The sequence below is a fragment of the Hemiscyllium ocellatum genome, chromosome 35 (assembly GCF_020745735.1).
Source record: "Hemiscyllium ocellatum isolate sHemOce1 chromosome 35, sHemOce1.pat.X.cur, whole genome shotgun sequence".
NCBI lineage: Eukaryota > Metazoa > Chordata > Chondrichthyes > Orectolobiformes > Hemiscylliidae > Hemiscyllium > Hemiscyllium ocellatum.
In genome coordinates, this window is record NC_083435.1 from 18030177 (window position 1) to 18054661 (window position 24485).

Genomic DNA, 24485 nt, shown 5'->3' on the forward strand with positions numbered 1-24485 from the left:
CTCAGTATCATTCAAATACCAATCTATCTATTCGAAAAGTTGCTTCAAATCATAACACTAATAATACACTGCTGAGTGTCACAATCCTCTGTTTAAAAAAAAATGTTTTCCCTAAAGTCTTTTCATTCACATGGCACCAACCTGTTTCTATCTTGTCCTTTCTGTGATCAGTTTTCCAAACCAGATTCTTAATGTCATCTACTTTAAGGAAAGCAGCCAGAGTCTTCAGCCTTTGCACTCACTCACTGCAGGCAGTAGTCTAGTCAATATGCTGTGTATCGCCTCAATGGCTCAACATCCTTCCTCTATGGTAAAGTCCAAAATTGTATTCAGTACCCCAATAGGCGGTGTCAGCTATGACTGAGTAGGTGGCAGTTTTGCGTTTGTCAGAGGTCATGTGTTTGAATTCCACTCTAAGAATCTGAGCACCAGAGCTATAATGACACTCCAGAGCAGTTCAGAGGGATACTACCTTTTAGCTGTTGTGTTTGAGGCATTGTATGTCATCTCAAGTGAATGCAAAAGATCCATGACATTATTTTGAAGCAGTGCTGCAGTTCTGATTAATATTTATCCCTCAATCAATGCCATTTTTTTTCTTTTATATTAATGGCAGCTTTAAGTGTACAAAGTAGCTGTCATGTTAAGTTATCCACACTACAAATGTAGTAATGCTTCCAAAACGTACTCCTTTGATTTTGAAAGATTTTTGAGATGTCTTGACATTGTTGAAGTTGCAAAAGAAATTGAAGTAGACATGGTTGAGGGAAGATTATTTTAATGAGTCATGAATACTTTTGATAGGATAAACAGACTGATCGCTGATGAAAGGCTCAATAAGTAATCAAAGCAAGTCCTCTGCACTGCATATTAATTAATCGAAACCTGCACCTCCATTCTAACTGATTAAACATACCTAAGACGGCTCTTAGATCTTTAATGTGTTTGCATGAGTTGTATGACCCCTTGATTTTCTCTTATAGTCTTCCTCTCTCACTAGCACCTGATGAAGGAGCAGTGCTCCAAAATCTAGTGTTTTCAAATAAACCCATTGGACTATGATGTGGTGTCACTGTTGAGAGTGTGTTGCTGGAAAAGCACAGCAGGTCAGGCAGCATCAATGGAGCAAAAGAATCGATGTTTCAGGCATAAGCCCTTCATTAGAAGGTGGTGTCATGTATAACCTGATGTCATGTGATTTTTGACCTTGACCAACACCAAATCAGAGGAAGATTTAAGATAATTTGCAAAAGAAATACAGAAGGCAGGGATTTATAGCAAGCATGCTGCCTGAAAGGATGGTGGAAACTGATTTGATAATAACCTTCAAAACGTAGACTAGATGAATACTTGAGAAAAAGAAAATAAAAATGCAACTCTGTAGGTGAAGTAAGACTAGAGGTGTGGGACTATTCAAATAACACTTTCAAAAGAGTTGGGACAGGCATAATGGGCTTGATGACCTTTGTTGGGTGATTCAGTGATAAATGCTAGTCTATTTTTTTCAGTGTGTTTTTTCTGAGGACTTACTAAGGTTTGATGAAAATTTATCATTACTCTTAGTGATTTATAATTCAAACCCTGATTGTAAAACATAGCATTGTGTTAGTCCTTCTGATCTTATCCAACAACAACTTATATCTATATAGGACCTCTAACGTAACAAAATATCCCAAGGTACTTCAAAGAAGGTTTATAAAACAAAGAACACACCAAGTCACAAAAGGAAATATTAGGCCAGATTACCCAAAGCTGGGTCAAAGAGGTATTGTACGTTTTAAGAAATGTGTTGGAGGAGGAAGGTGAAGTGGAGAGAAGTATGGAGAGGAAACTGGAGGAAATTCCAGAAATTGGGGCCCAGGCAACCGAAATCATAGTCACCAATGGGTGGAGCATTTGAACTCTGTATATGTAAGAGGCAAGAATTAGTGGAACAGAGAATTTTTTTTTGAGGAGGGGTTGGTTGTGGTTGTGATGCTGAAGGAGTTTCTGAAATAGGAAGAGAAAAGGTAATGGATGAATTTTAATATCGTGACCTTGCCTGACCAGGAGCCAATGTGGATCGGCCAGTACAGCACAATAAGGAATTAGTGTCTATTGTGATTTAAAGACACAAATAGTAGAGTTTTGGATGACTTTAGATTTGTAGAGGGTAGTATGTGGGAGATCAGTCAGAAGTGCTTTGGAATATCTGACTGTAGAGGTAATGATGGCATGAATGACAGTTTCAGTAGTAAATGAGGTGAGATAAGAGCCTGTTACTTGTAAATAGGCAGTCTTGGTCATAGCATGAATATGAGGCTCAAAGCTTCTCTCAGGATCATAGTATCCACTTGAGTTATTTTTAATATCTCATAAATCTGAAGCTGTCATATTGTTCTGCTGGTACCAGCAGTACGATCGTTAGGTTGGTGAACAGAGCAAGGACAAATCAAAAGGGCAAAAATATACTTTGAAACTAGCTATCTGTAACAAGGTCAGAAAATACCAAAACTGTGAAAGAGAACACTTGCAAAGGCACTGACCTGGATTCTTCATGGATGTTGCTCAAAAGTAGCTATGCACAATTTCTGCATGAAAAGACCATTACATTGAAGCAGTGACCAAGCACAGTGCCTCTAAATCAGAAATGATCTTTTGTTTAAAGCTGCCCAGCAGTTGCAGAAACTAAACAGGTTTACTAACCAGTTGTCTCTCCGTTACTGGAGTGGCAAAGACTTTGGCATCAGAAATCAGAACTATTATACCGATCTAAGCTTACATCTATCTGGTCGGTTTGGTCATCTTTATTTATTGACAGATAATATTTTAAATGAGGATTTTTTTGTTTTCCCTCAAAATGTTCTTAATCATAATCTTCCAGTGATGAAATACTGGAACCACTAAGTGAAATATGAACTTGAATAGATCCCTCAATTAAAAATCCTGACTGTTGAGCTTGAGAAAACACCAATGGTTATTCACAAATCACAAACCAATCTAATAAACAGAGTAATATCTGTTTTTAAGAGTGTGGTTGTGCATTTTAGACCATAACGTAAGATACAGAAGCAAAATTCCGCCTATCAGGTCAACTCCACAATTCGATTATGGCTGATATGTTTCTCAATGCCATTCTTCATTCTCCACAAAACTTAATCAAGAACCTATCTAATTCTTTCTTAATTACAATCAATGACTTGGCCTCCACAGTCTTCTGTTGAAATGAGTTCCACAGATTCACCACCCTCGTTTGAAGAAAGTCACCTTCATCTCATTTCTAGATCTCCTCCAACACCAGCACATCTTTCCTTCGTTATGGGGCCCAAACTTCTCACAATATTCCAAATGCAGTCTGACCACAGCATTATTAGCCTCAGCACTACATCTCTTCTCTTGTATTCTAGCCCTCTTGAAATGAATACTAACATATTATTTGCCTTCCTAAATGCCAACTGAACCTGTGTGTTAACCGTGGTGGCACAGTGGTTCAATGGTTAGCACTGCTACCTCATAGTGCCAGAGACCTGGGTTCGATTCCCACTTCAGGCAACTGGCTGTGTGTGGAGTTTGCACATTCTCCCCACATCTGCGTGGGTTTCTTCTGGGTGCCCTGGTTTCCTCCCACAATCCAAAAATGTGCAGGTCAGGTAAATTGGCCATGCTAAATTGCCAATAGTGTTAGGTGCATTAATCAGAGCAAGATATAGGGTAGGGGGATGGGTTACTCTTCAGAGGATCGGTATGGACTTGTTGGGCCTAAGGGCCTGTTTCCATACTGTAGGTAATCTAAACCCTAAGGGGACTCTGAGTCCTTTTGTGCGTCATATTTCTGAAATCTTAGAAAATAGTCTACATCTTTATTCTTCCTCCTAAAGGGCATTCCCTCACACATTGCCACATTATATTCCATCTGCCACTTCTCTGGATCTGCTTGCCTGTCCAAGCCCTTCTGTGCTCTTCCTACTTCCTCAACACTACCTGCTCCTCCACCTACCTTTTGTCAACTGCAGACTTTGCAACAGTGCCCTTAGTACCTTTGTCTAGATTGTTAATATATAGTTGTCCCAACACTGATCCTTGTGAAGCTTGATTGGACCCCAGCTGCCATTCTGAAAGAGACCTATTTTCCTCAGCCGCTGACTTCTGCCAGTCAGCCAATCTTCTATCCATGCCAATAACCTGCCTCTAACACCATGAGCTCATATCTTATTCAGCAAACTCCTGTGAAAGCATCTTGTCAAAGGCTTTCTGGAAATCCAAATGTATCAGGCCCACTGAATCTCCTTTGTATAACTTGCTTGTTACCTCCTCAAAGAATTCTGACAGATTTGTTAGGCATGAACTCTCTTGACATAGCTGTGCTGACTCAACCCAATTTTTCATTGCACTCCGCAATTTCATCTTTAAAAATGATCTCTAAAATCTTACCTGAAAATGTGGTGCTGAAAAGCGCAGCAGGTCAGGCAGCATCCAAGGAACAGGAGATTCGACGTTTCGGGCAGGCCTCACTTTCTCCTCTAAAATCTTACCAGCAACCAAGGTCAGGCGAACCATTTTATTATTACCTGTTTCTGCCTCCCTCCCTTTTTCAGCAGGGGTGTTACATTAGTCATTTTCCAGTCCTTTGGGACCCTCCCTGAAGCCAGTGATTCCTGAAACATCACCACCAGTGCCTTCACAATCTCTTCAGCTATTTCTTCAAACCTCTGGTGTCCAGGTGATTTATCCACCTTCTGACCTTTCAGCTTCCCCAGCACCTTCTCCTTAATGCTGGCCATTCTGTTTACTCTTGGCCCCAGCTTTCTTGAAGTTCTGGTATGCTGCTGGCGTCTTCCATCCTGAAGACTGATGCAAAATACCTATTCAGTTCCTCTGTCATTTCTTAGTTCCCCAATACTTTCCAGCATTATTTTCCAGTGGTCCAGCGTCCACTCTTGCTTGTCTCTTACCTTTTAAATATCTGAAAAAAAACTCATTTTTTTTTGTTTCTTGCAAGCGTGTCCTCATAATTAATTTTTCTGTCTCCTTATTGTTTTATCAGTTGTCTTCTGCTGGTTTGTAAAGGCATCCGAACCTACTGGCTTCCCACGTTTTCTTTTGCTTTTATGCTGTCCCTGACTTCCATTATCAGCCATGATTACCTCGTCCTCCCATTAGTATGTGTCTTCTTTTGGATGAGTTTCTGTTGTGCCTCCCAAATTATCCCCAGAAACTCATGCTTTTGCTGCTCCACCATCTTCCCAACTCGGCTCCCCTTCTGATCAGCATGGATAGGTGAAATAGACAAGGCCTTTCCTCAGGGGTGGGGGAGTCCAAAACTAGTTTTGAGGGCATAGTCTTAAGGCAAGAGGGGAAAGATTTAAAAGGGATCTAAGTGGTAACTTTTTCACACAAAGAGTAGTGCATGTATGGAATGAACTTCCAGGAGAAGAGTGGAGGCTGGTGCAATTACAACATGTGGATGGGTGTATGAATAGGAAGGATTTAGAGGGATATTGGCCAAATGCTGGCAAATGGGACGAGATTTATTTGGGATATCTGGTTAACATGGATGAGTCTGTTTCCATGCTGTATATCTCTATTACTCTTTGATTCTATAACTCTGGCCAACTCTTCTCTCAAGTGTTTGTAGTTCCCTTTACTCAATTGTAACACTGTTACTTCTGATTCCAGCTTCTCCCTCTCAAACTGCAGAGTGAATTCAATCAGATTTTGGTAACTGCACCCCCCCCCCCCCCCCCCCCCCTCCCCAGTAGTTCTTCACCTTAAGCTGCAAATGTGTTGCTGGTCAAAGCACAGCAGGCCAGGCAGCATCTCAGGAATAGAGAATTCGACGTTTCGAGCATAAGCCCTTCATCAGGAATAAGAGAGAGAGAGCCAAGCAGGCTAAGATAAAAGGTAGGGAGGAGGGACTAGGGGGAGGGGCGATGGAGGTGGGATAGGTGGAAGGAGGTCAAGGTGAGGGTGATAGGCCGGAGTGGGGTGGGGGCGGAGAGGTCAGGAAGAGGATTGCAGGTTAGGAGAGCGGTGCTGAGTTGAGGGAACCGACTGAGACAAGGTGGGGGGAGGGGAAATGTGGAAGCTGGAGAAATCTGAATTCATACCTTGTGGTTGGAGGAAGATGAGGCGCTCCTCCTCCAGCCGTCGTGTAGTTGTGTTCTGCCGGTGGAGGAGTCCAAGGACCTGCATGTCCTCGGTGGAGTGGGAGGGAGAGTTAAAGTGTTGAGCCACGGGGTGATTGGGTTGGTTGGTTCGGGCGGCCCGGAGGTGTTCTCTGAAGCGTTCCGCAAGTAAGCGGCCTGTCTCACCAATATAGAGGAGGCCACATCGGGTGCAGCGGATGCAATAGATGATGTGTGTGGAGGTACAGGTGAACTTGTGGCGGATATGGAAGGATCCCTTGGGGCCTTGGAGGGAAGTGAGTGTGGAGGTGTGGGCGCAAGTTTTACATTTCCTGCGGTTGCAGGGGAAGGTGCCGGGGGTGGAGGTTGGGTTGGTGGGGGGTGTGGATCTGACGAGGGAGTCACGAAGGGAGTGGTCCTTGCGGAACGCTGATAGGGGAGGGGAGGGAAATATATCCTTGGTGGGGGGGTCCGTTTGGAGGTGGCGGAAATGGCGGCGGATGATACGTTGTATGCGGAGGTTGGTGGGATGGTAGGTGAGAACCAGTGGGGTTCTGTCTTGGTGGCGGTTGGAGGAGCGGGGCTCAAGGGCGGAGGAGCGGGAAGTGGAGGAGATGCGGTGGAGGGCATCGTCGATCACGTCTGGGGGGAATCTGCGGTCCTTGAAGAAGGAGGCCATCTGGGCTGTGCGGTGTTGGAATTGGTCCTCCTGGGAGCAGATGCGGCGGAGACGAAGGAATTGGGAATATGGGATGGCGTTTTTACAGGGGGCAGGGTGGGAGGAGGTGTAGTCCAGGTAGCTGTGGGAGTCAGTCGGTTTATAATAGATGTCTGTGTTGAGTCGGTCGCCCGAGATAGAAATGGAAAGGTCTAGGAAGGGGAGGGAGGAGTCTGAGACAGTCCAGGTGAATTTCAGGTCGGGATGGAAGGTGTTAGTAAAGTTGATGAACTTTACCTCCTCGTGGGAGCACGAGGCAGCGCCGATACAGTCATCGATGTAGCGGAGGAAAAGGTGGGGGGTGGTGCCAGTGTAGTTGCGGAAGATGGACTGTTCCACATATCCTACGAAGAGGCAGGCATAGCTGGGGCCCATGCGGGTGCCCATGGCAACTCCTTTAGTTTGGACCTTAAGCTCCCTAATCAAGTATCCCTCTTTACACATTATCATCTCACTAACATTTCACAAATTCCATTTCTTGGGATTGCATACCAGCCAGATTTTCTCAGTCCACCTACATTTTGAAGTCCCCTGATGATTGTAATAATGCTTTTCTTACATGCCTTTTCAATTTCCTGGTTTGTTGTCTTTTCCACATCCTGATTGTGCATACCTTCTATCATGGTCTTTTTGCTTTGGGGGTTCCTCAAATTTACTCTCACAGATTCTATGCCTTCTGATTCCATTTCATTTCTTGATATTGGTTTACTTTCATTTCTGGGAGAAAGTGAGGACTGCAGATGCTGGAGATCAGAGCTGAAAATGTGTTGCTAGAAAAGCGCAGCAGGTCAGGCAGCATCCAAGGAGCAGGAGAATCGACGTTTCGGGCATGAGCCCTTCTTCAGGAAGGGCTTACTTTCATTTCTTACAAAATAAGGCAATCCCATCTCCTCTGCCCATCTATCTGTCCCTTCTACAGTTTTGCGTCTACCTGGATATTTAATTCCCAGCCCTGATTCCCTTGCAGACACATCTGTGATAGCCACAACATCATACACATTGAAAATGTGAGAGTATTTCCAAAGTAATTGAGTGAAACTTACCAGCCTGCAGTAAAATGTTTCAATTAAGTGTATTTTTGAGGCTACAATAGTGATTTGGTTACTGTTTCTTTTGTCTAGCGCTGATGCCTTTTGTCTAATTTTCTCTTTCTTTATTTCAGAACCCGTCTGATGCAGAGCTTTAAGGAGTCACACTCCCATGAGTCGTTGCTGAGCCCCAGTAGCGCAGCGGAAGCACTGGAGCTCAGCATCGATGAGGATGCCATCATCAAACCAGTGCACAGCAGCATTCTGGGTCAAGAGTTCTGCTTTGAGGTAAGGGACCTGGGCACTTTTTTGAGCAGGAGTCTGGAGGTTTCTTGCAAAGCAGCAAGTCACTGCATTATCATTCTGCAGCTCAATCTATGAACATCAGTAATTTCAGTCACTGTGTTTGTGCTTTCTGACAGCATCAGGTGAATAAGTAAGAGATCAATTTTTAGTTGTCTTGTAGCCCAGATCATGGGTATTGATAGAGGAATAGATGAAGGATGGTTATGGCTAATGATGGGAGTGAGATTATGGAGTGGCATTATGGAGAGGATTAGAGATGGTGTGAGTTGGAAGACTGTGATGTAGTGAGAGCAGAAGATGGTGGTTGAGAACTGGTGAGTGTTGGGGCTGGAGTTAAAAGATGGTGATGGCATTGAATGAAGGTGGGATTGCATCGAGATAGAATTGGTGGGTGCAGATAGTATCGGGGTGAGAATGCTGGTACAGATAAGTGTGAGATAGGATTGGGATTGAGTGAGAGTGAAGATAAAAGCTTGGGATGGAGAATGTGATTAGATGTGGGGTTGGAGCTGGTGGGTTGTGATGAGGGTGAAGCAATAGATGGGGGATGATAATTGAAATTGAGGTAAGTTTTGAACAAGGGGTTAAATATTTTGAATTTTATTCTATGTATAAACCGTCATAACCCATCAATTAAATGACATCCTGTAACTAACTCACAGCTATCCATTATTCTATACAGTCAATTCTTCCATAACACGATGGTTGTGTTCTTGTGCAGCCGCACGGTACAGAAAAATCGTGCTTTAGAAACAGCACTTAAAGTGTTAGTGATGTAATTACATTACAGCCAACATACATTTTAAAAGTTCACGCTTTAGAAACAGCGACCCCAATTCGTCAATCATGTTACAGCGCATTCATTTGACAAAACACACGCTACAGCAGAACTATCTTTATATAAACCATCTGAGCCCCTTGATTGCACGCCAACCTGTAACACATTCCCAGGTATCCATTATTCTACATATAAATCACCTGGACCCCTCAATTAAATTCCAGTCTGTGACTCATTCCCAAGTATCTTTTATTTTATGTATAAATCATCTGAACCCCTCGATTTGATTCTAGTCTGTAACTCACTCCTAGTTATGCATTATTCTATAGAGAAACAGCCTGAACCCCTCGATTAGATTCCAGTCTGTGATTCATTCCCAGGTATTCATTATATTACCTATAAGTCACCTGAACCTCAAACACTGCCATCTCTGCTAGAAGGAGAATAGCTACGGTTTGTCCAGTATCTCCATATAGTTATCACCTTTGTGTTATCATTTGAATAATTTTCTCTATCTCCTTTCTCTCTGTCTGATTCTCTATATGCATATCTTGATAGTGTTGAGGTAGTGGACTGAATTAAGATATAAATAAAAGAGGTTACATGCATTTATGTCACCTGACATACAAATCCTATAATAGTTATTGTGAAAAACCTATCAGTTTATCGTGTTTTCTATCTGCAAGGGTTTTTTCTTAATTTTAATTTGAAAGTTGAATGATTTTTTTTTCTGAAAGTATACACAGAGAACTTGATATGAGATGTTCCAGTGTGTAGCTTCCTAATGAAAGGACAGTCTGAGGATGCCTATTTTATGTAAACTTTACTGTCGCTTAGAGAAACAACACAACATGCTTTTACGGAACTATATTGCAGTTCTTTGTAGCTGTAGTTTAATACTGAGGCAAAGAACTTTGACTTGGTCTCCACCCTGCAAGCCTCTCCGGGGAACATTCAGGATGCAAAGTGTTTACATGTTTGCGAATTACCAGTGTTCAAATGTGAAATAGAGGCTTAAATAGCACACACAATAGATCTCCCTTCAGAAAGTGAAACTACCTCCTCAGAAAGCAGAAATCTTGTCATCTTCAGGCTGTATGGGGGCCCTTATGTCAAGGAGACACAGTATAGAAAACAAATGAGAATTCAGCAAACTGAATTTTTAAAAATTCTTTCACGAGATGTTAACATGGTTGACAAGATGAGCATTTGTTGCCCCTCCCTAACTGCCCTAAAATTAAGTGGTTTTCTTAGCTATTTCAAAGTGCTGAGGGACAGTGAGGACTGAGGGTCTGACCAAATAGAGATGACCGATTTCTTCCCCAAAAGGACATTAATGAACAAGAAGTTTTTTTTTAACTAAAATCATTGATTTTTTTCATTGTCAAGATTACTGAGACTAGTTTTGAATTCCAGATTTTATTAATTGAACTTAAATTGCACCAGGTGTCATGGTAGAATTTGAATCTCGTCCCCAGAGCATTACCAGCGCCTCTTGATTGTTAATTGAGTGGTGTCACCGATGCACCTCCACCTCCCTTTGAAGGAGGGTGCACAATGATATTGAGCTGGGTGTGAAATATACACAATTTTCATGATTTCCAATATGAGGTATCGTGGCATTGAAATAACACCTGATTTTGCCCAGTAAGATATGAACAGATGTAGAGAAATAGAGAGGACATATAATGTTGCAAGTGGGACATAAAGAATTTATAATGAGGTATTGTGAGATGGAGTGGACACACAAAGTTGCACAGTAGGATAAGGAGGATGGACAATGATGTTAATTAGGTGAGAGAGAGCACAGATTTAACGTAACTGGTAAAAGAAGCAATGGCAATATAATTTTCATGCAGTGAGTGATTACGGTCTGGAATGCACCAGTTGGTGGTGCATTGGAGGCAGGATTAATCAAGGCATTCAAGAGGAAGTTGGATTGTTATCTATAAAGATAAAATATGCAGGATTATGAAAAAGGACAAAACTTTTAGCCATAAAGTAACAAAAAGGAGCTATTCAGACTCTTGAGCCTATCTTGCCATTCACTGAGATCACGGCTGATCTGTACCTCAACCCCACTTACCAACTATTGCTCCCTGTCTTACAGAGCAAACGCCTGAGCAATCTCAACCTTAAATGCATCATCTGACAGAGCTGTTCCCTCTCAATACTGCTGGAATGGTGGCCAAATTGATCATGACTTGAACTTATGAAGTTTAACTCAAAGATTGGAGCATTCCAACCTATTTGAAGTAGTCATTCATGAGGGTGAGGAGGGAGTGGGTCAGAGAAATTAGAGCTGCCTTATTACTGAAATCTGGATTTGTTTGCCTCCAAGTAAAGCTCCTGATAACAGCTAGTGTCCATTTGTTCTCCTATGCATTGATGACTTGTCTTTGTCTTCAAACGGCAGGTGACTACACCATCTGGCACAAAATGCTTTGCCTGTAGGTCAGGGGCTGAACGAGACAAGTGGATTGAGAATTTACAGCGGGCAGTGAAGCCAAACAAGGTATTAATTCTGTGTTACATTGTCTGGGCACTTTAGAAGTTTAAACTATTTATGTGTGCATGTATATACACTGTGTATTCTTGATCTATATGCTAAACTATGTAATATCTCCTGCCTGATAAAATTAGTTGTGTTTATTGTTGAAAGAGATATAGGAAGATTGTGTCCATTGTTACTTTGTAACAGGATCAAGTTATTTCTGAGGGAGAAGTACCACACTAGTAAACTCACTGCTAACCTGTCTGCTGAGACAGCCTGCCAGCAAATGTGCCTGTCCACCCACTGAGCTTAGCTATGCTTGTTGAGAGACACTGTGTTTCTTGTAGGCATTAAGGTGGCCATATTTGTTATTGCCTGCCATGCTTGTTGTAAGCTGCTACACTTGTTCTGGGCTGCAAGATGACCATGCATGCTGTGGTTATAGCAGCACACAAGAAGTATGATCAAACTCTCTGGTCCAAGACTCTCCCATAGGGAATTTCATTTTTCTTTATTCATTCATGAGATGCATCACTGGCTAGGCCAGCATTTATTGCTCATCCCTAATTCACCCAGTGGGCTATTAAGAGTCAACCATATTGCTGTGGGTCTGAAGTCACATGTAGGCCAGACCAGGTAAAGGTAGCAGTTTCTTCCCTCAAGGATATTGACTGGATGGGTTTTTCCAACAATGTATTCATGGCAACAATTAGACTCTTAATTGTAGATTTTTTAAAATTTGAAATCAAATTCCACCATCTGCTGGGGCAGGATTTGAACCCGAGTCCTCAGACGTTATTTGGTTTAACAGTCCAGCAATAATACCACTGGGCCATTGCCTCCCCGTATAAGGTCTACCCTGTCAGGTCCGGACTGAGCACATTCTATATACAAACACTCATTTCCAATTAGGATCATTTCATGACACTCTTCTCAAGCTACAGATTGAACCTGGGGCCTTTTCCGCCTTTAGAGTTCAGTACCATGTTGAACCATTGCAAAAGCTGCAATTGAAAAAACAAGTCGGTCCCATGTACTTCCAAATCATATTTGATAACAAAGTATTTATTTCACCTGGCTCCAACCACCTGGTTCTAATGTTGCTATGTCAATATACTATGTATGCTGCAGAACTACAACCAATTTAAGTACTGTATCTCTCTCCTGTCTACCCCTCAATCTCTCTGCCACAGCTTTTATTGAACCATTATCTGTTAATATTAAATAAACAGACCCTTCCCCTGATGGCCCAGATGAGGTAAACATGAACTTGAACTTAAATAGTGTCCACTATTTCAATCTGCCAGATTGTCTTTATTTCTGAGTTGCTTTTACACCCATAGTTCAGATTCCAGAAAAGGCTTTCTCTTTCTGGAATGCTGCTTTTGATTCTTGTTGGTTTGAATTTATTTTTCAATCACAGATAATCCGTACTCGAATATGTGTTTTAAAGTCAGACATGTATCATGTCCTCTACTACAATTGGGAAATCACTAACGCTAATCACACGAAGAGTGAATGCTACAGGTGGATCTACCAGCAGAAAATGTGTGTCTGACTGGGCCTTGGACACTAATTTTATCTTTGGGACATTCTTGTTTTCTTTGCTTAATAGTTTCTCTGAACCACCTCTCTCTGTTTCCCTTTCCTTTTTAACATGCTTCAAATATTTCACACTCTCTTCCCCCAATTTGTAACAGTGTATCTTTTGCAATTCTCTCAAAATCCCAATTCTCAGCCAGCCAGCAGGGAGTTGTGAGAAGCACATAATTTTACTGATTTTATTCTTCATTGATTACTCTTCCTCTTTCCCTTAACCTTTTGTCATCACGCTCTCTCTCCCTCTTCCTCCATTGTGTGCTTTCTGTTTGCTTTGTTCTCTCCCTGTCTCATCATTGTGTCTGTCAAACTCTCCAGTACCAGTGCTTATCTGATGACATTTGGGGTACCTTGGGACATCCGATTATGTTGAAGATACACACAAGTTTTTGTGCTTGTTCTTATGAAGTTTTTGAGTTTATGTTGTAGTTGAGTTAATTCGACAGCACCACTCCATGTATACCTTCAGTTTGGAGCTTTGTCACAGAACTGAGTCGATTCCAGGCATTTCGAGTTTTGTGTACCTACCGGCCATCATTTCAGAACAAGACAGTTAGGGGTTGTGGGTATTTTTAATATTGAAATGTATTTTGCTTTTTTTTTAAATGAACAAAACTTGCATTTCTCTCCTTCACCCCTGTTATGAAGGACCCTGAGGTTCTGGATGAACTTTCACCAGCAACCTTGGAACTTGATCCATGTTCTCCCTTTCTCAGGCTCCTACCCATCTTTAACCCCACCACCACTATCTCCCCTTCCTCCTCTGGTATGACTTAGTAAAGGTGACTGTGGCTTCAGCTAGTGCTGGTTGGAGTTCATGTTCTCTGTCCAGCTCACCTATTTATTCAGAATATTTATAACCTAATTGACTCGGTTGGGTGACTCCAGTGGGCAGTAAACTTGGGAACAGGAGGGTGGTGTGTCCCAGCACTGAATGCAATCCTGTCAGTTTCCCAGCGTGCAGTTCAGGTTAAAACTGCATGAACCTTCCTCTTAATCTGATGACTCTGCATCAAACTCTCCTGCTGACCTGGTGACCCCAACCTAGACTATCTCCCTGACCAGGTGACTTGAGTCAAATCCTCCTCCCGACATGATAACTGCTAATCTGAACTCTCCTACTAACCTGCTATGCCTTAACCCAGACCCCCCTCCTGACATGGTGATGCTTAACAAAGTCTTCCTTCCTGATCTGGTGACTCCTAACTCAGATTTCCTTCCTGACCCGATGACCCCCAACCCAGACCCTGTATTTAACCATCTCCCCTCACCCCTCCTTGTCCCTTCTTGCAGGACAACAGCCGACGTGTCGATAATGTCTTGAAGCTCTGGATTATCGAGGGCAAAGATCTGCCGCCCAAGAAGCGCTATTACTGTGAGCTCTGCCTGGATGAGATGCTGTATGCCCGGACAACAAGCAAGATGAAGACAGACAATGTCTTCTGGGGAGAACACTTTGAGTTCAACAATCTGCCAGCCGTGCGCAATATCCGGATCCACCTATACAAGGATACAGACAAGAAGAAGAAGAAGGACAAGAGCAACTATGTGGGGTTGGTCAACATCCCCATCAGTAGTGTGGCCGGTCGCCAATTTGTGGAGCAGTGGTACCCAGTCAGCCAGCCAAGTTCCAGCCGGGGAAAGGCAGGTGGTCCCACCATCCGTATTAAGTCCCGCTACCAGAGCATGAACATTCTGCCCATGGAGCTGTACAAGGAGTTTGCTGAGTATGTCACCAACAACTACAAAATGTTGTGCGCGGTGCTGGAACCTGTTCTGGGTGTCAAAAACAAAGAGGAGGTGGCATGTGCGTTGGTGCACATCCTGCAGAGCACGGGCAAGGCAAAGGTAAGCCGAAATTAATGTGCCTGTTAACCATGTAGAACCAGACCCTGAGATAGGGGAAGGCTTCCTCTCTTAGGTGTGTTCTCTCCGTCTAGGTCATTAAATATTAAGAGGAGCATAAATCCTTGGAATGATGAAATGCAGTGTACCATTGTGACAGCCAATGAGTTAAGTGGCATGTTGCTTGCAGCATAACTTGTAGTAAACTGTCTTTTTTACTGTCTATTTACTCAGTATCCCAAGACAATTTAAACAGTGCTTTAAATAAAACAGTCTGCAGAGTCTATTTTTAAAAAAATTCTCCACCAAATACAGCATTAAGTCTGAAGTTGCCAAAACGTCTCTGAAATAGAGCAGGATGCTTTCTCCAGGATACTGCGATTAGTGAAGGATATTATGTTTGATATTATATGTGTACAACCAGTCCTAGTCACTTCGGGCAATGTGGTATCTAGGTGTGATTTATGAGAGGATTAGCAGCTCTTGCTAAAAACAGTGGTGTCACTTTAATAATATAAGGAAGAGGAACTAGAGTAGGTTACCTGGACCTTCATTGCTGATTTTCTATTTCAATTCTACTTTCCCCCACAATCTCCAAATCCCTTAATTCCTTCATTGTCAGAAAAAACTGCCAAGTACCATCTTGAATGTACTCAGTGACTGAGCCTTCACAAGTCTTTGTGGTACAGAACTCCAAAGAGTCACAATGTTAACAGCGAAGAAATTTGTCCTTATCTCAGTCCTAAATAGTCAACATCTCATTCTGAGACTGTATTCTCCATTTTCTACATTCTCAAGCAGAATGGAAACAACCTCAATGTCTTCCCTATTAAGCTCTTTTAGAAATTATAACTTTTAATCAGATCATCCTTCTAAACTAGGGCTTCCCAAAGTGGGGGTCAGGATACCAAGTAAGGTCCCAAGTTCTGAGGCAGTCATTGCAGCCATGGAACTCTGATCAAGTTGTAGGAATTGTTCTCCTTCTGTAATAGGTGCGTGCTCTCTCAGACCCCTGTTTCACTCTCCGTTCTCACTAAGGGTTCGCAATAATATTCAAGCCTCAACATGGGGGCCATAGTGAGGAAACAAATTAGGAAAATAGTACTTTAAAATCTGGCAGCTATAAAACTAGTCTAATAAATCATTCCTCATCGGACACTCTTCTTATCTCAAGTATTAGCCTAGTGTTGCTTTTGCTGGACAAATGTAGATCCTTTCTTAGGTAAAGTGACCAACTGCACATAGTGCTTCAGCTGTGACCTCGCTAGATGTCCTGTATAATTTTAGTAAAATATCTTTACTCCAGACTCTGATCCTTTTATAATAGCTCTCCCTTACATTGAGGGGAATGACAGACCAGATGCAGTACTGTCTGCCCAGCTGGGATGGGGAAGGAGAGAAGAGGTAAGACAAGGTCAGCTACTCAGCGATATCTGGAATAAGCTCCCAAGGAACGCATATTGATGGGGGAATATTTTACAGCTATACCTCTGGGAAATAGCAGCCTTCATGTTGCTGTTTTGCAGTATACTCTTTCAACTGGCGTCATCAGTGCAGTGTAGAATTTGCTTCCAAAGTATTCTGAAAGGAAAGGAAACTTTTTTTTAAGAGTTTCAAAGAGGTCTCAAGGCTCGCAACATAACTTTCTCTTCACAAATTCTGCCAGAACTTCTTAGTTTCTCCAGCACTGTATTTTCTTTTTAATACAGTGCCATTCACAACCTCAGAACATCTCAAAGCAGTTTACAATCAGCAACTTACGTTTGAACTGCAGTCAATGAATTGTTGGGTGAATTGGCCATGCTAAATTGCCCATAGTGTTAAGTGAAAGGGGTAACTGTAGGGGAATAGGTCTGGGTGGGTTGCGCTTCGGCGGGTCGGTGTGCACTTGTTGGGCCGAGGGGCCTGTTTCCACACTGTTAGTAATCTAATCTAATCGCTGTTGTAATGAAAGGAAACAACAGCCAGTTTGCCCACAGCAAGCTTCCGTGAACAGCAATGTCATGATGATGTGATCCTCTGTTTATATTGTTGGACAGGATATAGGGAGAATGCCTGCCAGGGGCCACCCACAGCATGATTTCAGGCAGGCTCCATCTGATAGTCAGTAGACTCATAACTTGATACCAACCCTGATTCAGCACCACGGGGCTACCTCAGTCCAAGAGGCCAAGGGTAGGATAAGTTTCACACTGGTATTGTCAGTAGAGAACTCCTGCAACTCCAATTGTAGTATATAATTGCGGGGGAAAAGGAGGCTAATCCCTGCTGCCTCCAATTTGACTTTGATGAGAATTAGATGTTTTGAAATTGAAATGAGAGAATGGTGCTAATGAGAATGGTGGATTCTTCTCCTTCGAGCCACTGTCTTGCAAACAATTCCCAGATGTGCTTCTCAAATCCTCAAGTCATATCCTGTCAGGAAGTCTAACCTATGAAAATGTGTTCAGTGCTGGCTGAGTCAGACTACATCCAAATGTGTAAAACATTCCTCACCCTGGAATGTTTACTGGGATAATCTCAATAATTCATTGAGACTCAGTACATTGTCAGAGGGGATTAACATTTCCACCACCTTGACCCTGTCCTGTCAGAGAGAAATAAACCTTTTGCTGCCACAAACCTGGCCTGCGGGAGGGGATTAACCCACTCACTGCATTAATTCTATTCAGACAAAAATAACTCTTTCATTTCCCTCAACCTTCTCACAGTGGCTTTAACCTTGTCTGACAGGCCGGACTAATCCCTTCATTACTTTGAAACTGTCCATCAGTGATAAAACCTTTCAACATCACAACTCTGTCTCACATAGGTCATCCCTTCTCTTGTTTCACTCACACTGTCTGACACCTACGACCACCTGCTGAGACTTATTATTCAGCCTGTCGACACTTCACTCACACCATTTGTGTAATCTTTTAATCTCTCTGCCTATAAATTCTGTGCCTGTGTGCTTCTCTTCATTTCACCTGACAAAGGAGCAGTGGTCTGAAAGCTTGTGGTTTCAAATAAACCTGTTGGATTATAATTTAGTGTCATGTGACTTCTACCTTGTCCACTCCGGACCAAAACCAGAACCTCCACATCCTGTCTAACATAGGGGATTAATCCTTTGACTGCTATGGTCTTGCCTAGCAAGATTTATCCTTTCACAGCTTCAAATCTTCCATCAAAGGAATTTATATTTTTCACATTCCAGATCCCATGACATCATTGGATAAGCCCTTTCATCACCTCACCTTGTCTCAACAGAAGAGACTAACCCCATTCATTGCCTTAATCTTGTCCAAACAGTGGGGATCAACACAGCAGGTCAGGTAGCATCCGAGGAGCAGGAAAATCGATGTTTCGGGCAGGAACCCTTCAGGAATGAGGCTGGGAGCCTCCGGAGTGGAGATATAAATGGGAGGGGGGTGGGGCTGGGGAGAAGGTAGCTAAGAATGCAGTTGGTGGATGGAGGTGATAGGTCAGAGAGGAAGATGGAGCGGATAGGTGGGAAAGAAGATAGGCAGGTAGGACAGGTCATGAGGATGGTGCTGAGTTGGCAGGTTGGAACTAGGAGAAGGTGGGAGGAAGGGAAATGAGAAAACTAGTGAAGTCCACATTGATGCCCTGGGGTTCTGAGGTGGTAAATGAGGTGGTATTCCTCCAGGCTTCGGCTGGTGAGGGAGTGGTGGTGGAGGAGGCCCGGGACCTGCATGTCCTCGGCAGAGTGGGAGGTGGAGTTAAAAAGTTCTGCTACGGGGCAATGGGTGTCCCGGAGATGTTCCCTCTGATCTCTGCGAGAAGGCGTCCAGTTTTCCCAATGTAAAGGACACTGCATCGGGAGCAACCGATACAATAAACTTGTGGAAGTGCATGTGTAACTTTGGTGGATGTGGAAGGCTCCTTTGGGACCTAGATGGAGGTGAGGGGTGAGGTTTGTGCAGGTTTTGCAGTTCCTGCGGTGGCAGGGGAAGGTGCCAGGAGGGAGGGTGGGTTGTTTGGGGGCATGGACCTAACCAGGTAGTCACGGAAAGTGGATAGGGGTGGGGAGGGAAATATATCCCTGGTGGTGGTGGAGACTGTCTGTAGGTGGCGGAAATGTTGGCAAATGATGCGGTTTATGAGGTGGTTGATGGGTTGAAAGGGGGGGGTGGTTTCTGTCCTTGCCTTCCACCCCACCCAAGGATAGAACCCCCCTGTCCCTCACCTTGCACCCCACCCAAGGTCAGAACACACTTGGTCCTCACCTTCCACCCCACCAACCTTCGCATAAACCGCATCATCTGCCGACATTTCCACCACCTACAAACGGACCCCATAATCAGGGATATATTTCCCTCCCCACCCCTATCCGCTTTCCGCAAAGACCGTTCCCTCTGTGACTATCTGGTCAGGTCCACGCCCCCCCCCCCAAAACCCACCCTCCCCTCCTGGCACATTTCCCTGCCACCGCAGGAATTGCAAAACCTGCGCCCACACCTCCCCCTCACGTCCATCCAAGGCCCCAAAGGAGCTTTCCTCATCCACAAAGTCATTTCTGGTATCCATTGCTCCCGATGTGGTCTCCTTTACATCCCTACCTTTTATCTTAGCCTGCTTGGCACACTTTCCTCATTCCTGAAGAAGGGCTCATGCCCAAAACGTCGCTTTTCCAGCAACACATTTTCAGCAAGAGTAATTAATGCTTACACTGCCATGACACAATTTACAGAGGAGATTAAACCTCAACTCTGCCTCATAACAATAGGCTGAACGTTGTGTAAAATGGGTAAGACACAGTAGCACATCATAATAAAACCCCAGGTCTTGTGATAAAGGTGGGGGAGTCCAGAACTAGAGGGCATGCGTTTATTGTGAGATGGTAAAGATGTAAAAGAGACTAAGGGGCAACTTTGTCATGCAGAGGGTGGTACGTGTATGGAATGGTGGAAGAAATGGTGGAGGCTGGTTCAATTCCAACATTTAAAAAGCATCTAGATGGGTATATGTATAGGAAAGGTTTAGAGGGATATGGGCCAAATGCTGGCAAATGGGACTGGATTTATTTCGGATATCTGGTCAGCATGGATGAGTTGGTCCAAAGTATCTGTTTCCATGAATTCTTCATATGTCTCACAACAGTAAGGCTCTATGACTGTGAAACACCTTTGTTAATGTGGTGGTGAAAGTGTTCATTAATATCCTTAGCAAGATTTCAACCGTCTTAGAGTCATAGGGATGTACAGCAGGGAAACCGACCCATGGATGGTGCAACTTGTCCATGCCGACCAGATATCCTAACCTAATCTAGTCCCACCTGCCAGCACTTGGCCCATGTCCCGCCAAGCCCTTCCTATTCATATACCCATCCAGATGTCTTTTGAATGTTGCAATTGTACCAGCCTCTACCACTTCCTCTAGCAGCTCATTCCATACACGTACCACCCGCTGCATGAGAAAGTTTACCTTGAGGTCTCTTTTATATAGAGTCGTAGTCACAGAGATGTACAGCATAGAAACAGACCCTTCGGTCCAACCTGGCCATGCCGACCAGTTATCCCAAACCGATCTTGTCCCACCTGCCAGCACCCGGCCCATATCCCTCCAAACACTTCCTATTCATAAACCCATCCAAATGCCTCTTAAATGTTGCAATTGTCTTTCCCCTCTCAACCTTAACCTATGCCCTCTAGTTCTGGACTCCTCCATCACAGGGAAAAGACTTTATCTATTTATCCTATCCATGCCCCTCGTGATTTCATAAAGGTCACCTCTCAGTCTCTGAAGAAAAGAACTTGCATTTGTAGTATGCCTTCTTTCACTTCAGAACATCCCAAAGCACTTCACGCCATCAGCCATGTTTTGAGTGTAAAGTAGGAAATGAGGCAGCCAACTTCCACATAACAGTCTCCTAGAAATAACAATGATAACCCATTTTTCTATGTTGTTTGAGAGTTCATTTATAACCAGGCCAGAATTCTTGTACATTCTTATTCAAAGCTAAAACCATTAGGAGTGTTTTTTTCAACTTTCCACTGAATTGCTACATCACCAGTAACAAATTTCATACTTCCAATACCTTCACTTGCATTAAACATCCTCAAAAGAAGTTATCAGGTTAATATTTGACAATGGTCCACACTAGGAGTTATTAGAATAGATAGTCAATAAATTGGACAGGTAGGTGGGTTTTAAGGACAGATTTAAAGCAGGAAGGATGGAAGAATTTAGGAAGGAATTCCAGTGTCATTATCTAGGCAGTGGAAAGCATAGCATCAGTGGTTGACAGATTCATATTAGGGATGCACTAAAGATCAGAATTGGATGAACACAGATCCTGGAGTCTTGAGGTGTTGGAGGAGATTGCAGAGATGGGAGAGGAAGGATCTTTTCAGGATTTCAAAATCAAAAACAAGAACTTTAAACTTGAAGTGTTGCCAGACCAGGAGACGGTGCAGGTCAGCAAAGATTGGGTTGTTGGGTGAACCAGATCCAGACAGTGGGTAGCAGAGCTTTGATAAACTCAAACTTGTCAGGACAGAAGATAGGAAGTTGCTCCTGAGTGGAATAGTCAAGCCTAGAAGTAACAATGGCATGATCGAGGTTATCAGCAGCAGATGAACTGAGGCAGAGGCAGATCGGGTAATGGAGCTGGAAGGAGGAGTTAGTGGCGAAGCAGGTTTGTGGGCAGCTGCTCATCTCAGTGTTCAATAGGAAACCAAGGCTGAAAACAGTCTGATTCTGATTCAGCTGCCAGGAAGCTGACTAGCGTTGGTGGGACTGAAAGCCTCCCAAATATTGAGCTGGAGATATTGCTGGACCCTCAACACTGGAGGCTGGACAAACAAGGTATCAAATCAAGATCAGGGAGGGGGTCAAGAGAGGTGGTGGTGAGGTATTGTGGGTGTTATCAGAATGCATGTAGAACTTGATGTTGTATTTTAGAATAATATTTCAAAAGGGGTAGGTGGATGACAAATAGGAGGCAGAACCATAGTTTGACTGAGTGAGATGGAACAGAATGCATCGATAATGGTTATGGATAGATTATAATGGGACCAGCAACAAAGCCAGGTCTCCTACTCACCTAATTTGGATAAGGTGATGCTCAAGACAGGACAGGCAATGCTTTATGAGAAGCACTGAGCTGTTGAGTTTGCTGAAGCCATCCATGTCTGTGTCACTGTCTTCTCTTTCAATGTGTGGCTTTAAGTTTCACAATAAGGATTCCAGATTGCATGCTCACTGACAGATTCCAGTTACACAGTGTTCAGGCATTAATTTCTCCCACACCAGAGCTTGAAATTGGATGAGAAATTATTGATTCAGGTCCTTGGTTTTTTTTCTCCTTAATATGCTCAATGCCTTCCGGTAGTTAAAATAATTACAAGGTGATATAAAATGCTTTATTAAGTGTAAATGCATATTATTTTAGATGCAAGCTCAGTGGCTTGAAGCAGCTTAAAAATGTACATTCATATTAAGGTTTTTTTAAATGGACTGGCAGAAAAACACGCCACTCTGTCTTCCGTTGTATTATTCCTGGCAGCATGTCAGGCTGTTAACACTTAATTTACTTTCCCAGTTTTGCTGCCTGTTCTGCTGAAGAGACCTGCTCCTTGCTGCAATACCCTGCTTGAAAGGGTGTCAGCCACTCTCTTATTGCACACAGCCAATTCTGTTGGCATGCATTAACCAGCATGGGTAATGGTAGTGAAATGGTCATGTTATTGCATTTGCAATCCTGACACTTGGATTACTAACCTAGACAACATTGTCCAAAATCTACAGTGACGTTTGAAGAATTTGAATTCAATTTTTTAAACTATTGTGAAATAAACTGACAATCTCAATAAAAGTGGCAAGGAAGATGTCAAGATTGTCATAAACACCTTAACCAATTCACCCACGTTGATTCAAGATTAATGCCATTATCGAAGTTGGCAGCATTTTGCCTACTGTCACTTGCCAACATAGTTGTTTCTTAGCTGTCTTCTGAAAAAGCCTGTTGAAGCAAATCAGTTGTACAAACTAGGAGGTGGGCAATTAATGCTGCCTTTTCCTCTGAACGTCCACATCAATAATAACTTACGTGTATTTGGCATTTTAATATAGTGTCACATTAAATGAGACCCTAAACCAAGGCATCCAACTGCCTTTCAGGTGACAGTAAGGATTTCATTATGTATTCAAAAAAGAGCAAGAGAGTTCTTAAAGGTGTAAAAGCCAATATTAATCTATCAAACAAACTCATTAAATTTATTCATCATCACAGTGCTATTTATGAGGCCTGCCTGCCAGCTGCCTGCAGTGTCTCCTACATTATAGCAGTGACTGCAGATCAAAAGTAATTCAATGACTGTAATGTAGTTTCAGACATACTGAAGTTTGTGAAAGGTGCAATATAAATACAATCCCATCCTGAGTAAACACAAGTTCTACCTAGTCATTTTCTTTAAGCTCAATGATTGATTTCTGACTACTTTTCCCCACACCTAAAAGAAATGGTCTCAAAAAACGTGGATGCATTGGTGGTCATCAATCAAGATTTATAGACTCCAGAACAGTTCGTGTGGATTGGAAGGTAGCTAATGTAAACTTCCCATTTAAAACAGGAGGTTGAGAGAATACAGGGAATTCAAGGCCAATTCACCTGACATTAGTAGTGGGGAAAATGCTAGAGTGCAATATAAAAGATTTAATAGCAGAGAGTTTTGAAAACAGTGAAATAGTCAGATAGAGTTAGCATGGATTTAAGAAAGGGAAATCATACTTGACAAAGCAACTGGAATTTTGAGGCTAAAGTTCCACATGAGAGATTAGCCTGTAAAATTACTACCGAGATCAACAGATTTCTAGATACCAATAATACCAAGAAATAGGGGAATACAGAGGAATTTTGACTGTCCAGCATTCTATTATCCGAATTTCGGATTATCCAGCAAGATCACAAGGTCTCGATGCTTGGCTAACCTACATCATTTGGCATTCGATTAACCAAAGGAAATACTCCCTGCCCGTGTCCTTCCAATAATCGAGGTTCCTCTGTAGTGTGGTAGGTCAGCCATGATATGATTGAATAGCCAAGCAGGCCCAAGGAGCCAAAGACCTACTCCTGCTCATTTTTCCCATGTTCCTACATCCCTAAGTTTTCCTATTTGGCAATTAAGTTCAAATTGGATTGTGTGCCTGTGGAAATTACAACTTTAAACAGATAAGAAGGTTATCAAAATGGGCATATGAAATTCTTGAGTACATAGTGAAGCAATAGAGTCCAAAATTAAGTAAATTATGCTACATCATTTTATAAAAGCAGGTGAGCTGGAATATTGTGCCCAATTCTGGGCCTCGCGGTTTGGGAAGGATGTCGAAGCTTTGGACGGGGGCAAAGGAGATTCACTAGAATGGTAGCAAAGATTAAAAACTTTGTCATATGGACTATCTGAAGAATCTGATACTGATTTTAGAACAGAAGTCAAGAGGGGTGATTTAAATGGTGTCCAAAAATCATCTTCAGTAGATTAGGAGAAACTGTTCTTAATAGCAGCAGGGGGTCAATAATATAAAACATTGGCTTATGATGACTGGAATAAAGGTAAAGGCAGTGTGGTGGCAATGGGGTTGGGATTGTGGGAGGGGAGTAGTTGGT

The 24485-nt window shown here is 42.8% G+C and overlaps 1 protein-coding gene across 6 annotated transcripts in view; it reads left to right on the plus strand.

Moving 5' to 3' along the window:
* The window catches only part of LOC132832846 (ras/Rap GTPase-activating protein SynGAP-like), a 617922-nt gene that overhangs the window by 467414 nt on the left and 126023 nt on the right, over positions 1-24485 (plus strand). For all 6 annotated transcript variants that reach the window (XM_060851032.1, XM_060851030.1, XM_060851029.1 and 3 more), the window contains 3 exons: positions 7985-8138; positions 11351-11449; positions 14321-14875. In XM_060851032.1, coding sequence (XP_060707015.1) covers positions 7985-8138; positions 11351-11449; positions 14321-14875 — 808 coding nt within the window. The remainder of the gene's footprint in view (positions 1-7984; positions 8139-11350; positions 11450-14320; positions 14876-24485) is intronic.